The sequence below is a fragment of the Bombyx mori genome, chromosome 20 (genome assembly GCF_030269925.1).
Source record: "Bombyx mori chromosome 20, ASM3026992v2".
In the NCBI taxonomy this organism is placed as follows: domain Eukaryota; kingdom Metazoa; phylum Arthropoda; class Insecta; order Lepidoptera; family Bombycidae; genus Bombyx; species Bombyx mori.
In genome coordinates this window covers 7315584-7329597 of record NC_085126.1, presented here as the reverse complement: position 1 = coordinate 7329597, position 14014 = coordinate 7315584, and the positions used below count along the sequence as shown (strand labels likewise).

Sequence of the window (14014 nt, the reverse complement as noted above, 5' to 3'; positions counted from 1 at the left end):
TTTGTATTTAAACAGAACATTTATATATTAATACGTGAAGCAAAAACTTTGTATCCCTTTTTACGAAAATTGCACGGACAGAGGAGTATGAAATTTTCTACACTTATAGAGAATATAGAGAAGTGCACAATGCTAATATTTTTTTTAAATAATGCGTAAAATATACATTAAATCAATAAAGAAAACATTACACACACTACATACCATGTATTTGACGCACACACGCATGCATAGTATTTAATATTTATTATCAAACATTTGTTCTTGACGTCTGTGGTCAAATTGAGAATAGATTAAATATGGTTTGTCTTTATTAATATTTTGTTAAAGAATAGCCTTGGCCAAATTTGTGATTATAGAAGTATAAAATACAATCATAATAGTGAACAAACTTACAATTCCAATTAATTATAGTCGAATTTCGACTACTACGGGACCACTACACACATAGTCAGAATATTCAACGCATTCTAAAGTGTAGTCATTATATTAACAGCTGCGAAACGCGGTCTAACACGCCTCGTACGTATTTCTCTTGCGATGGAATTAGAAAAACGGAGACTTCTTCGTAGGGCTTTTTTTATTGCTTAGGTAGATAGACGAGCTCACGGCCCACCTGATGTTAAGTAGTTACCGGAGCTTATGGACATCTACAACCTAAATGCCGCCACCCACCTTGAGATATGAGTTCTAAGGTCTCAGTATAGTTACAACGGCTGCCCCACCCTTCAAACCGAAACGTATTACTGCTTCACGGCGGAAATGGGCAGGGTAGTGGTACCAACCCGCGCGGACTCACAAGAGGTAACGTGTAAATTTTGCTTCATGAAACTAAAGATTTCAGTTGTTTTTTTTTTTAATTTTTCTCTTTCACAAAATAAAACAACTGACCTAAATTTTCTAAGTGTGTAAATAGCAATTTTTGTTCGTAAGTTCGTAATAACACGAAAATTTAAGTTAGGTAGGTAGGTGGGTATACGAAGCGGGTTGTAATTTAGGAATTTGACACGCGCTTGAAAAGTCACGCGACGTAATGCGTGTTCACATTGCTTAGGGGACAATATAAATAAAAAAAAAACAAAACAGAATCATGCAAAGAGCTTATAAAAAAAAAGCATAAAATTAATTTCGCATTTATTTTTGTCACTCTACTATTTCGGATGTTTCGAAACAATTTTCATGGTTTCGGGCAATTGGCGGACAGTGTAAGCCTTTGAGCGAGAGTCGTCGGTAGATCGACTCTATTAATGCGTATTGCCCACTGAGTCTCTCGCCGGATCTTCTCAGTGGGTCGCGTTTCCGATCCGGTGGTAGATTCTGCGAAGCACTGCTCTTGCTAGGGCCAGTGTTAGCAACACCCCGGTTTGAGCCCCGTGAGCTCACCTACACGTCAGGGCGAAGCTGAAATAGCCTCTCAAGGCTATCAGCAGAAGTAGGAAAAAAAATGCGTATAAAGTCGCAGTTTTATGATAGGTATGGCCGTACCTACTTAATTGCGCGTATGTTTATGGTTTTTAATAAGTTTATAACATTTGTATTAATTTAGCATTGATTTTTACGTAAGCTAAAGTTATTCCTACAGTTTCTTCAAAAATCTTTTGGCAATTTCCGCAAAATATGTGAAAAAAATCTCAACACTAAAATGCTTAAATGTCTACAATACGAAAACCGAATAATAATTACCAATAATTTACTAATCGGTATTGACTTGACTTCTATACTTCTATTGTTAAACAAGCAGTGGTAATTTATAAAAGTTTCTCGGGTCCCACTTCGATAAAGGGGCACGTCATGAGAATCCTCTCATCCTGGCCACCGGAAACTAAGTACATAGACAATCCTGCGGACCAAACGGTAAACAGTCGACGTCACCCAAAACACGTCATTTCGGATCCTCCCGATCCACTAAGGATGCTTTTAGGTACCTCAAGCACCGGTCTTCGTTCTCACCGAACGCATCGCTTGCAACGAAGGTCTCGGCGAGTAAATTAACCCACAGACACAGCGCACTAAGTTTCTCGCCGGATCTTCTCAGTGGATGGCGATTCCGTTCCGGTGGTAGATTCTGCGAAGCAGGGCTCTTGCAGGGTTCGTGTTAGCAACATCGTCAGGTCTGAGCCCCATGAGCTCACCTACTAGTTAAGGTTACGCTGATATGGTTTCTTTAGACCATCAGCTTAGGTAGGAAAAAAAACTAAACAAAAGCATCGATCCCCACAGTTGCAGACTAGCCTTAATCTCCTGCTGTTCTGTAAAGCTACGACCACTTTTTGACCTACCAGTTCATAAAGTCCTCAAAAGCAACAATTCCGTGTGCCATTTGTCGTGTTTATTACGGGCCCGTTCGAGCAGTTAACAAAAACGGTGAGGCCTATTTAAATAAATCAAGGGTGCTATAACAGTTTATTACATCATTAAAAATGTTTATTCAAAGGCCAGGCAGGCAGTATCGCGCAGTGCTACACTGCTCCATTGCCTTTTTCATTATGAGAACGGAAAGGTTATTTATTTCGTATGCAGAATTGAATTTGTTTATATTGTTGCATGAATATTATAGATAAGAGAGGTTTTCTTTGCCTTGTGTTATATTGAAATAGATATTTCACTGACTGGTTGGTGCAGTTTTTTTTTGGAACGAAGTTCCTTATGGGACGATACGGAGGGGTACCCTAACCGGGGAAAAACGTCCGTAACGTAAGATTTTATTAGTAATGCACACAGTGTACGACTTAACTTTGTAATAACGTACAAAAAATAACATATTTTTTTATGATTGATTGACTACGATCTCAGAGCGTTCGTTTGCGCAATACACTAACTCTTAACAACCGTGAATGAAATGTACAACAATAAGTTCGCACGTTACCGAATGACCATGTGTTGTTGCGAAACCTCCAGTTTTATTTTCTTTATACCTCGAATAGAACTTAAAATTAATATTTTTATAATAAGGAACTTCGTTCCTATCCGGTGTCCCACGACACCATACATCTTTTTTTTTCTACCTATGCTGATAGCCTTGAGAGGCTATTTCAGCTTCACCCTAACGTGTAGGTGAGCTCACGGGGCTCAAACCGGAAGTGTTGCTAACACTGGCCCTAGCAAGAGCAGTGCTTCGCGGAATTTACCACCGGATCGGAAACGCGACCCACTGAGAAGATCCGGCGAGAAACTAAGTGGGCTGCGCCTGTGGGTTAATTCGCTCGTCGAGCCCTTCGTCGCAAGCGACGGGTTCGAGGAGGACAGTGACCGTTGCTTGAGGTACCTAAAAGCACCGTTAATGGATCAGGAGGATCTGTAATGACGTGACATTGGTGCGGTAGTTAGCGGCCCTGACTGTTGTGCCGAGGGTTGTTGGTTCGTTGTCAACATCAGGCAAACATTCGTGTGATGAACATGATGATTTGTCTGGTTGTTTCTTCTCTACATATGTATTTAACATAATAATAAAAAAATGGTTGTTGGTAAAGTAGTTGGTTAAGGACGGTAGTTTTACGTGATAACCTCCTCCCTAGCGCTCGTTCCGCATTCTCGCTTACACGCTCAGGCTCATTCGGAACGTGACATTATTTCGATTACGCAAATTATTATTTTGCGGGTTTGATTTTAATTACACGATGTTAACTATTCCTTCACCGTGGAAGTAAATCGTGAACAATTGTGAAGTACGTATTTCATAAGAAAAATTGGTACCCGCCTGCGTCATTCGAACACCGTTGTATGTATTGTACAGATGCACCGGACGTCTTATCCTTTAGGCCACGACGACTTCATGACATATTTTTCACTAAATGATTGATTTATGTCTTGTGATCTTACCTTTCGTTCGTTTTTCCATGAGCATCATGATCAGGAGCGACCCTTCGTCTCTTGCAGAGGTTTGTTAAGCGAGAGCATCCCAATCGCTTCCACAATGGACATCTACTCACGCTCGGATCGTCATCCATCATTGACCTTTTTTAAACGATTCTTTTTTCTACGCCTCCCCATAGACCCAATACAGAGTTTGTCGCCGGATCTTCTCAGTGGGTCGGGATTTCGAGCCGGTGTTAGATTCCGCGAAGCACTGTTCTTGCTAGGGCTGGTATTAGCAAAGTCTCTCTCTCAGCTTGAGCCCCGTGAGCTCACGTACTAATTAGTGTAACTGGAATAACCCCTAAGCTACCATCGAATTACGTAGGGACAAAAAAGCTTTAACATTGAGTAAACTGGAAACTAGGCTGGAATATATTTTTTAAATTTATATTTTTGACTTTATTTGGTTTGCGGATATTAATCTGTCGCAGAGTATTAGAGCGACAGATAGGGTATATAAATTTTATACGGAGTGTAGATAAAAGGGGGTAATATCCTATATGGGGGCTGTGAGCCAGCTGTGAGCGTTACAACAGAAAAACCCCCCAAAAGAGCGATAGCGTATAAAGCTGTATGATTTCAATGTAGCACTCGTAAACGAAGCTAATTGTGCTGAACTGAAAAATTTAATATAATAAATTTTAGGTTACTATATATATATATATATTTTTTTTTTTATTTTTTTATTTCTTAGATGTGTGGACGAGCTCACAGCCCACCTGGTGTTAAGTGGTTACTGGAGCCCATAGACATCTACAACGTAAATGCGCCACACACCTTGAGATATAGTTCTAAGGTCTCAGTATAGTCACAACGGCTGCCCCACCCTTCAAACCGAAACGCATTACTGCTTCACGGCAGAAATAGGCGGGGCGGTATAATATATAATAGTACATTGTGCACCAAGGGAGAAAAGTTGGACATTTCCTGTCCAGTTGGAAATGTCCAACTTTTTACCCGCGGTGCACATAATATTTTTTCTCTTACCAGGCCGAAAGTTCGGGGAGTACCGAGCCTGGGTCCAGGGGCGAAGCCCTGGCGTGGGGTAGGGGGGGGGCGGAGCCCCCCATACTCATAAAAAAAACAATTTAACTGTCTTTTAATTTTTAAATAAACTACTACTAATTGAATAAGAACTGTCTGATGAACTCATCTTTGTTTAATACTTCACTATTAAATTTTATTGCCTTTTGTTTATTTCACTTTTACACTAAACACAATATTGCAAATTACCCGAGCACAACAATGGCGGAGACTTTTAGGTGCGTGAGAGCAGACGTAGCACTAACGCGCATGCGCACTTGTCAGTACCCAGGGAGGAAAAGTTACACTTTCTTCACTGTACAGCGGGACGAAAACCAAACTTTCGGCGTCCGTAGGAGTAAAAAAGAAATATTTGTCACTACACCACTTACTACGGTAACGCCTCCATAATTTTTCACTTTCAAACACGGAGAGTGTGCACTTTTGATCTACCCTCCATGATAATAATTATATGAACGACAATAAACAGTGATAATGTTGAGGATTAAACGCTGTGTCGTTTCCGGCTTTAGGTAAGTTAAGTTATGAGCTTGCTCGATGTAGCACGTGAAAAAGAATAATAGCAATATCTTCACATTCGTATCAACAATCGTCATTAATATAATCTATTTTGGGACGTTGCAAGTAATGAGTTGTGAACTACTTGAATTAATGAAAGCCTATCGATCCATTAGTATAAATATTTTTATTTACTAGTGGTCCCCGGTAGTCGAAATTCGACTAAAATTAATTGAAATTGTAAGTTTGTACACTATTATGATTCTATTGTCAATGACTATTATACTTCTATAATCACAAATTTCGTTCAGACTACATAGAAAAATATTAATAAAGACAAATAATATTTAATCTATTCTCAATTTGACCACAGACGTCAAGAGCAAAAGTTTGACAATGAATAAATAGTATGCATGCGTGTGTGCGTCAAATACATGGTACTTAGTGTGTGTAATGTTTTATTTTTATTGATTTAATGTATTTTTAGGCATAATTAAAAAAAAATGAGCATTCGGTACTCCTTCTCTATATTCTCTATAAGTGTGGGAAATTTCATACTCCTCCGTCCGCGCAATTTTCGTAAAAAATTATACAAAGTTTTTCCTTCACATATTAATATATAGATTAAGCATGGACGTTCTCATGGCCCTCATGTGTTTACCCAAGAGCAGCCATTAACGACGTAAATGTCGCCACCCATCTGGAGGCATGACACTTCTGGGTCCTCATGTCCCCTGACGGGGGCATATCACCCTTGGGGGGTCATCCTCAGGCCGATCCACTCTGCCTGGACTTAAACCCATTCCGATAGAGGCACCCGTCACGTGCGGACGTGCTCATCGTCCACTCGATCGCCCGGTCTTTGTTCGCCCGGCTTTTGTTAGCCCGGCCATTGTTCGCGCGGCCTGTGTTTGTGGTACATCTGCCGACTAAGTGCTCTTTCTGGAAGTTTTTATTTGTTTTGTTTCCTTTTGTTGTTTCTGTGTTCGTGGTACATCTGCCGACAAAGTGGTTTCCTGCAAGTATTTATTTGTTTTGTTTCTTTTCGTAATTTCTGTTTTGTTGTGCTTTTTCTTTGTCTTGTAGTAATCGCGCCGCATTGCCACCTGTGTTCAATAGAACCGCTCAGGTCCGAGAAGTTGGGGCCTCGCCGCAAGGCGAGTGTTTTCAAGACCCGGGGCCGCCCCACCTGGGTACTCAGCGATCATGGACGCTGTATTCGCGGAATTCCTCCGACTTCGCCACCCACAGCTCGCCTCGGAGTTTTTGGCCAATCACACTGCGAGCCCTCTCGAGGACTCCGCCGCGCTCGCTGCTCCTGCGTCGCCTGTACCTGCGTGCAGAGCTTCTGCATTGAGCACCGCAGCCTCTGTCGTGCCTGCCGCTCCCGTGTCGCCTATACTGGCGAGAAAAGCTGCTGCGTCGTCCGCCGTGACCATCGTTTCAGCTGAGCGATCATCCGCGGCCTCCGTCGCGCCCTCTAAAACACCTACACTTGCTCGTAGGTCGCCTGCACCCGCCTCCTCGTGCTCCGACTCTGACTCGGACATGGAGGTCGACCTCGCCCCCGCCTCATCGACGGATGGATTCACCCTGGTACAGAAGGGTAAGAAGCGTGCCGCGGAGTCTCGAGCTCCCGCGGCCGCTAAAATTAGCAAAGCCGTGAACGCGTCGCGCCCTCGCCCTCAGACTCCCGTTGCGCCCCCAGCCCGTGCCACTCCGTCGCCGCGTCCGGTGGCACAAAATAAAACCCAGACCCCTCCCCCGGTTATCCTTCAGGAGAAGGCAGCTTGGGATCGAGTTTGCCTGGCCCTTAAGGCCAAAAATATAAATTTCACGAATGCCCGTAACCTCGCGAACGGCATTCAAATTAAGGTTCAAACACCCGACGACCATAGGGCCCTCTCTTCTTACCTCCGTAAGGAGCGTATAAGTTTCCATACGTATACGCTCCAGGAGGAGCGCGAACTCCGCGTTGTAATACGCGGAATCCCTAAAGAGTTAGATGTAGAGCTCGTAAAAGCCGACCTGTTAGAACAAGGCCTACCAGTGAATTCTGTGCACCGTATGCACACTGGTCGCGGTAGGGAGCCATATAATATGGTTCTAGTCGCTCTCCAGCCTACCCCCGAGGATAAGAAAATCTTTAACACACAGACCGTCTGTAGGCTCTCTGGTATCGCTGTCGAAGCCCCCCATAAAAAAGGCACTCCTAGCCAGTGCCATAACTGTCAATTGTACGGGCACTCTTCCCGTAACTGTCACGCGCGCCCCCGATGTGTTAAGTGTTTGGGCGATCACGCCACGGCCCTCTGCACTCGCGACCAAAAAACCGCGACGGAACCGCCTAGCTGCGTCCTGTGTCGAACACAGGGTCACCCCGCGAATTACCGTGGTTGCCCCCGAGCCCCTAAAATAAATCGCCGCGTCGCCCGCCAAAACCGCCTCCGAGCTTCCGGCCCAGACATCAAAGCCTCGGCACCCTCTGCGTCGCAGGCTAAGCCAGCGTTCGTTCCGGCGGCGGTGCCCAGTGTCTCGGCCTGGGCAAAACCGCTGCCGTACACGAACACGGCTACAACTCCCTCCTCCGCGATTCGTCCCGCCCCCGCGACTCGTCCCTCTCCCGCGACTTGCCCTCCGACCGCGTCCGACAATCTCGCTTTAGCGATCGACTTCTTTCAGTCGATCAACTTTGAGCGCGTTAACGCTTTGGGCGACGCCATTCGCGCTGCCTCCACTGCACAACACTTTATCGCCGTTGTGCAGGAATACGCCGACGTATACGCGTCATTAAATACGTACGTCCTCCCCTCACTCCGCCGGTAATCAATGGCGTATATAAGTAGAATAAAGCCCCTATCCGTAACGATAGGATTTTTTAACGCTTACGGTCTCGCAAATCAACGTGATCAGGTTTCTGAATTTTTGCGTGACCACCAAATTGATATCTTTTTAGTGCAGGAGACCCTACTTAAGCCCGCGCGCCGTGACCCTAAAATCGCGAACTATAACATGGTCAGGAACGACAGGCTCTCTGCCCGTGGTGGTGGTACCGTCATTTACTATAGAAGAGCCCTGCATTGCGTCCCGCTCGATCCTCCCGCGCTCGCTAATATCGAAGCATCAGTGTGCCGAATCTCACTGACGGGACACGCGCCGATCGTTATCGCGTCCGTTTATCTTCCACCGGATAAGATCGTTCTAAGCAGTGATATCGAGGCGCTGCTCGGTATGGGGAGCTCTGTCATTCTGGCGGGCGACCTAAATTGTAAACACATCAGGTGGAACTCACACACCACAACCCCGAACGGCAGGCGGCTTGACGCGTTAGTCGATGATCTCGCCTTCGATATCGTCGCTCCGCTAACCCCGACTCACTACCCGCTAAATATCGCGCATCGCCCGGATATACTCGACATAGCGTTATTAAAAAACGTAACTCTGCGCTTACACTCGATCGAAGTAGTTTCAGAGTTAGATTCAGACCACCGTCCCGTCGTTATGAAGCTCGGTCGCGCTCCCGATTCCGTTCCCGTCACGAGGACTGTGGTGGATTGGCACACGCTGGGCATCAGCCTGGCTGAATCTGATCCACCATCGCTCCCGTTTAACCCGGACTCTATCCCGTCTCCTCAGGATACCGCTGAAGCCATAGACATCTTAACGTCACACATCACCTCGACATTAGATAGGTCATCGAAACAAGTTGTAGCGGAGGACTTCCTTCACCGCTTCAAATTGTCCGACGATATTAGGGAACTCCTTAGAGCTAAGAACGCCTCGATACGCGCCTACGACAGGTATCCTACCGCGGAAAATCGTATTCGAATGCGTGCCCTACAACGCGACGTAAAGTCTCGCATCGCCGAAGTCCGAGATGCCAGATGGTCTGATTTCTTAGAAGGACTCGCGCCCTCCCAAAGGTCTTACTACCGCTTAGCTCGTACTCTCAAATCGGATACGGTAGTAACTATGCCCCCCCTCGTAGGCCCCTCAGGCCGACTCGCGGCGTTCGATGATGACGAAAAAGCAGAGCTGCTGGCCGATACATTGCAAACCCAGTGCACGCCCAGCACTCAATCCGTGGACCCTGTTCATGTAGAATTAGTAGACAGTGAGGTAGAACGCAGAGCCTCCTTGCCACCCTCTGATGCGTTACCACCCGTCACCCCGATGGAAGTTAAAGACTTGATCAAAGACCTACGTCCTCGCAAGGCTCCCGGTTCCGACGGTATATCCAACCGCGTTATTAAACTTCTACCCGTCCAACTCATCGTGATGTTGGCATCTATTTTCAATGCCGCTATGGCGAACTGTATCTTTCCCGCGGTGTGGAAAGAAGCGGACGTTATCGGCATACATAAACCCGGTAAACCAAAAAATCATCCGACGAGCTACCGCCCGATTAGCCTCCTCATGTCTCTAGGCAAACTGTATGAGCGTCTGCTCTACAAACGCCTCAGAGACTTCGTCTCATCCAAGGGCATTCTTATCGATGAACAATTCGGATTCCGTACAAATCACTCATGCGTTCAACAGGTGCACCGCCTCACGGAGCACATTCTTGTGGGGCTTAATCGACCAAAACCGTTATACACGGGAGCTCTCTTCTTCGACGTCGCAAAAGCGTTCGACAAAGTCTGGCACAATGGTTTGATTTTCAAACTATTCAACATGGGCGTGCCGGATAGTCTCGTGCTCATCATACGGGACTTCTTGTCGAACCGCTCTTTTCGATATCGAGTCGAGGGAACCCGCTCCTCCCCACGACCTCTCACAGCTGGAGTCCCGCAAGGCTCTGTCCTCTCACCCCTCCTATTTAGCTTATTCGTCAACGATATTCCCCGGTCGCCGCCGACCCATTTAGCTTTATTCGCCGACGACACGACTGTTTACTATTCTAGTAGAAATAAGTCCCTAATCGCGAAGAAGCTTCAGAGCGCAGCCCTAGCCCTAGGACAGTGGTTCCGAAAATGGCGCATAGACATCAACCCAGCGAAAAGTACTGCGGTGCTATTTCAGAGGGGAAGCTCCACACGGATTTCCTCCCGGATTAGGAGGAGGAATCTCACACCCCCGATTACTCTCTTTAGACAACCCATACCCTGGGCCAGGAAGGTCAAGTACCTGGGCGTTACCCTGGATGCATCGATGACATTCCGCCCGCATATAAAATCAGTCCGTGACCGTGCCGCGTTTATTCTCGGTAGACTCTACCCCATGATCTGTAAGCGGAGTAAAATGTCCCTTCGGAACAAGGTGACACTTTACAAAACTTGCATAAGGCCCGTCATGACTTACGCAAGTGTGGTGTTCGCTCACGCGGCCCGCACACACATAGACACCCTCCAATCCCTACAATCCCGCTTTTGCAGGTTAGCTGTCGGGGCTCCGTGGTTCGTGAGGAACGTTGACCTACACGACGACCTGGGCCTCGAATCAATTCGGAAATACATGAAGTCAGCGTCGGAACGATACTTCGATAAGGCTATGCGTCATGATAATCGCCTTATCGTTGCCGCCGCTGACTACTCCCCGAATCCTGATCATGCAGGAGCCAGTCACCGTCGACGCCCTAGACACGTCCTTACGGATCCATCAGATCCAATAACCTTTGCACTAGACGCCTTCAGCTCTAGGAGCAGGCTTAGGGACCTCGGTAACCGTACTCGTCGAACTCGACAAAGAGTTCGCCGTGCAACCTAACCCATGAATCAGCCCGCTGAGTTTCTCGCCGGATCTTCTCAGCGGGTCGCGATTCCGATCCGGTAGTAGATTCATTCGCGAAGCAGCTACTCTTGAGTTGTTAGGTCTCCTTCGGAGGCGCTCGGGCAGCTGTTAGCAAATCCCACCCCTCCTGGCTGAGCCTTTGCTCGCCCACCTGTCCTGGTGAAACTGGAAAGGCCTTCGGGCCACCAGTAAACTTTCAATCATAAAAAAAAAAAACTTAAACCCCCCGCCTTCCCGGCGGGGGTGTTGAATTGTTAGAGAATGGGGATGGCGGTGAGTATGATTTGTGAATGATGATGTTGAATAATGGAAGTGCGCTTAATTCTAAAAGTTTTCCTTGCCACACATCCCTTTTTTGTGGTCACGTGTTGTGTTTTCCTACCTATACTAGTGACATCGAGGGGTCTAGATTTACCGGGCAAGTGGAGACATAAGATCTAAGTCTCAGTTTTCTAGTAAAGCGCTTGGCCCATCCCTTTATTTAACACCAGAAATAGGCGGCCTGGTGGGATCTACCAGGACGGGCTAAGAAGACGCCCTACCACCAGAAACCACACTAACTATAATGTATTTGGATTTGATTTTTATTACACGGTCTTACTCGTTCATTGTGATTGTTCTTTGTAAACAATTCTACTTTAAATTCGATGAAATAGTCATAATAGTGCAGCAGTGCTTTGAAAGTGGCCATAGCGTTGCTGAGCTCCATGAGCAATGGTGACCATTCAACATAGGGTGGATCGTATGCTTGACCGCTTCGATGGCAACAAAAAAGAAAAACCAGCCCTACGACAGTCATGTCACTCTAATCATTTATTATTTATTACACTAATAGTAATAATTATGAGACAAGCTTAATAAAAAGGAAAATAACAATTAAAATTAATATTGAAAAAATATTTATGGTTAAGAACAACTTGGTCTAATTTTATCTAAATTAAACTTAAAGTAATCTAGCTTTATATGCGTGACAGTTGGTAGCGATGATTTTAGGGTTAGGATTTGTTACAAAAATTGTTAATCGAATTAATTGATATATTTTTGACTCTCGTATCAAATTATTATGTATAATAAACTAAATTTATTCTAAATAACAGATGAAAAAAAATATTGTGCAGGCTAATATCGTTTGATAGATGAATGAATTTTCCCGCCATTAATTTAGGAATTTTCCGTACAATTTAATAATGTGGATATATTTATATTTTCAACGGACAACCAGGAATACTCCTGAACACACAAATGTTAACATACTAATAAATATATTAATACGTGAAGCAAAAACTTTGTACCCCTTTTTACGAAAATTGCGCGGACGGAGGAGTATGAAATTTCTCACACTTAAAGAGAATATAAAGAATGAGTGCACAATGTTAATATTTTTTTCAATTAATGCATAAAAGATACTTTAAATCAATAAAGAAAACATTACACACACTACCATGTATTTGACACAACACACACATAAAAATATACTCTTTGTTTACTGTCAATTGGGAAACTTGTACTAATAAATATATGTAAACCCAAAAGAAATGGACTCTTTTCATTTCCAAATAACTAACGAATTATTTAAGTTTGTGTTTTTAATTTTTTTATGTTTCTTTCTCACATGATTTTTTCGTGCCACCATACAACACAATAAACTTTATTAGGAGCACACGCGGGTCAGGGCGCGCACCCGTCTTAATATCAGCAAATGGACTAAAGAAAAATGAAAAGGAACCAAGGCATATCGACTATACAGGTCGCGGAGGTAACAGGTCGCGAGGGTGAAGCTATTTATACGAAAACTAACTTTTACAAGGGATTCGTTTGCCTTAACATTTTTTGGAAAATATAAAAATAATTCATAGACAATAACATATATTTTTGGATAAAAAGCGCGGTGGGTCACTAATTGTACTCCTGACAGCGTGTATCCTTAGGTTGCTCGGTTGACCGGTTATGACATAAATACGCAACAAACAAACTCACTTTTATATTATTAGTAACTACAAGTGTATTATCTATGGTGCGGATGTATTCGAACTAAAGATATTTATAGGTGACTTTTACGGTAACTATATTAATATGAAGGTTGTTTCATAGTTCACTGGAAGTAGATATACATATTTAGTGATGGTGGAGCACGCTATGAGCATTCAAGGATCCGCACGGTAAACAAAGTAGTCAGTCAAGTTAGGTTAGTGATGTCCATGGACTTCGGGAAATTAGAGTCAACGTTATTTCGATTTTGGTGAGATTTCGTTGGATTTGTCCCGACTTCTTCCCCCTAAACTCTCACCATTATCCATCTCACTGCAAAATAAAGATTTTTATTTCTATTTGATGTTCAGTTCATAGATATGTTTTTATAAAAGATTTTGCAAAATAATTTATTGCTATTAAATTATTAAAGCACACGACTCACGTGATGGTGAATGGTTACCGTCGCTGACGGACGTCAGAAATGCCAGGTATCGCCAAATCGCAACTCACCATTTAGCTTTACTCCTAACGGAGGGAGGATCTCACTATATAGTCATACTAATATTATAAAGAGGAAATGTTTGTTTGTTTGTATTGAACAGGCTCCGAAGCCACTGAACCGATTTGAAAAATTATTTCACTGTTTGGAAGCTACACTATTCCCAAGTGATATAGGCTATAATGTTTTTTGAAAAAATTAGGGATCCTTACTAAAACTCCAATAATGTAACCTAGGGTGTAAAAAAATTACCTAAAATATTCTTTACATAGCGTGCCCTGTGAAAACTATTGGTGATAGAATAAAATAATGTACTACGAAAAAAAAAAAAAAAAAAAAAAAAAAAAAAAAAAAAAAAAAAAAAAAAAAAAAAAAAAAAAAACCACCTTGTAGAACACATTATTATTTACAAAAAGA

The 14014-nt window shown here is 43.8% G+C and overlaps 1 protein-coding gene across 8 annotated transcripts in view; it reads right to left on the bottom strand.

Moving 5' to 3' along the window:
• LOC101744892 (protein tyrosine phosphatase domain-containing protein 1) overlaps nt 1–13032 on the bottom strand; it is a 36944-nt gene extending 23912 nt beyond the window's left edge. The window contains exons 1-2 of one of the 8 annotated variants that reach the window (XM_062674380.1): nt 12615–13032; nt 3820–4156 (exon numbers count right to left, since the gene is read on the bottom strand). In XM_062674380.1, coding sequence (XP_062530364.1) covers nt 3820–3950 — 131 coding nt within the window. In that variant the 5' untranslated portion in view covers nt 3951–4156; nt 12615–13032. Of the gene's footprint in view, nt 1–3819; nt 4473–4842; nt 5780–12614 lie in introns of those variants that run through there. The other 7 variants (XM_038018163.2, XM_062674376.1, XM_062674377.1 and 4 more) reach the window with 7 other exon arrangements.
• Between the last annotated feature and the right edge of the window lie 982 nt (nt 13033–14014).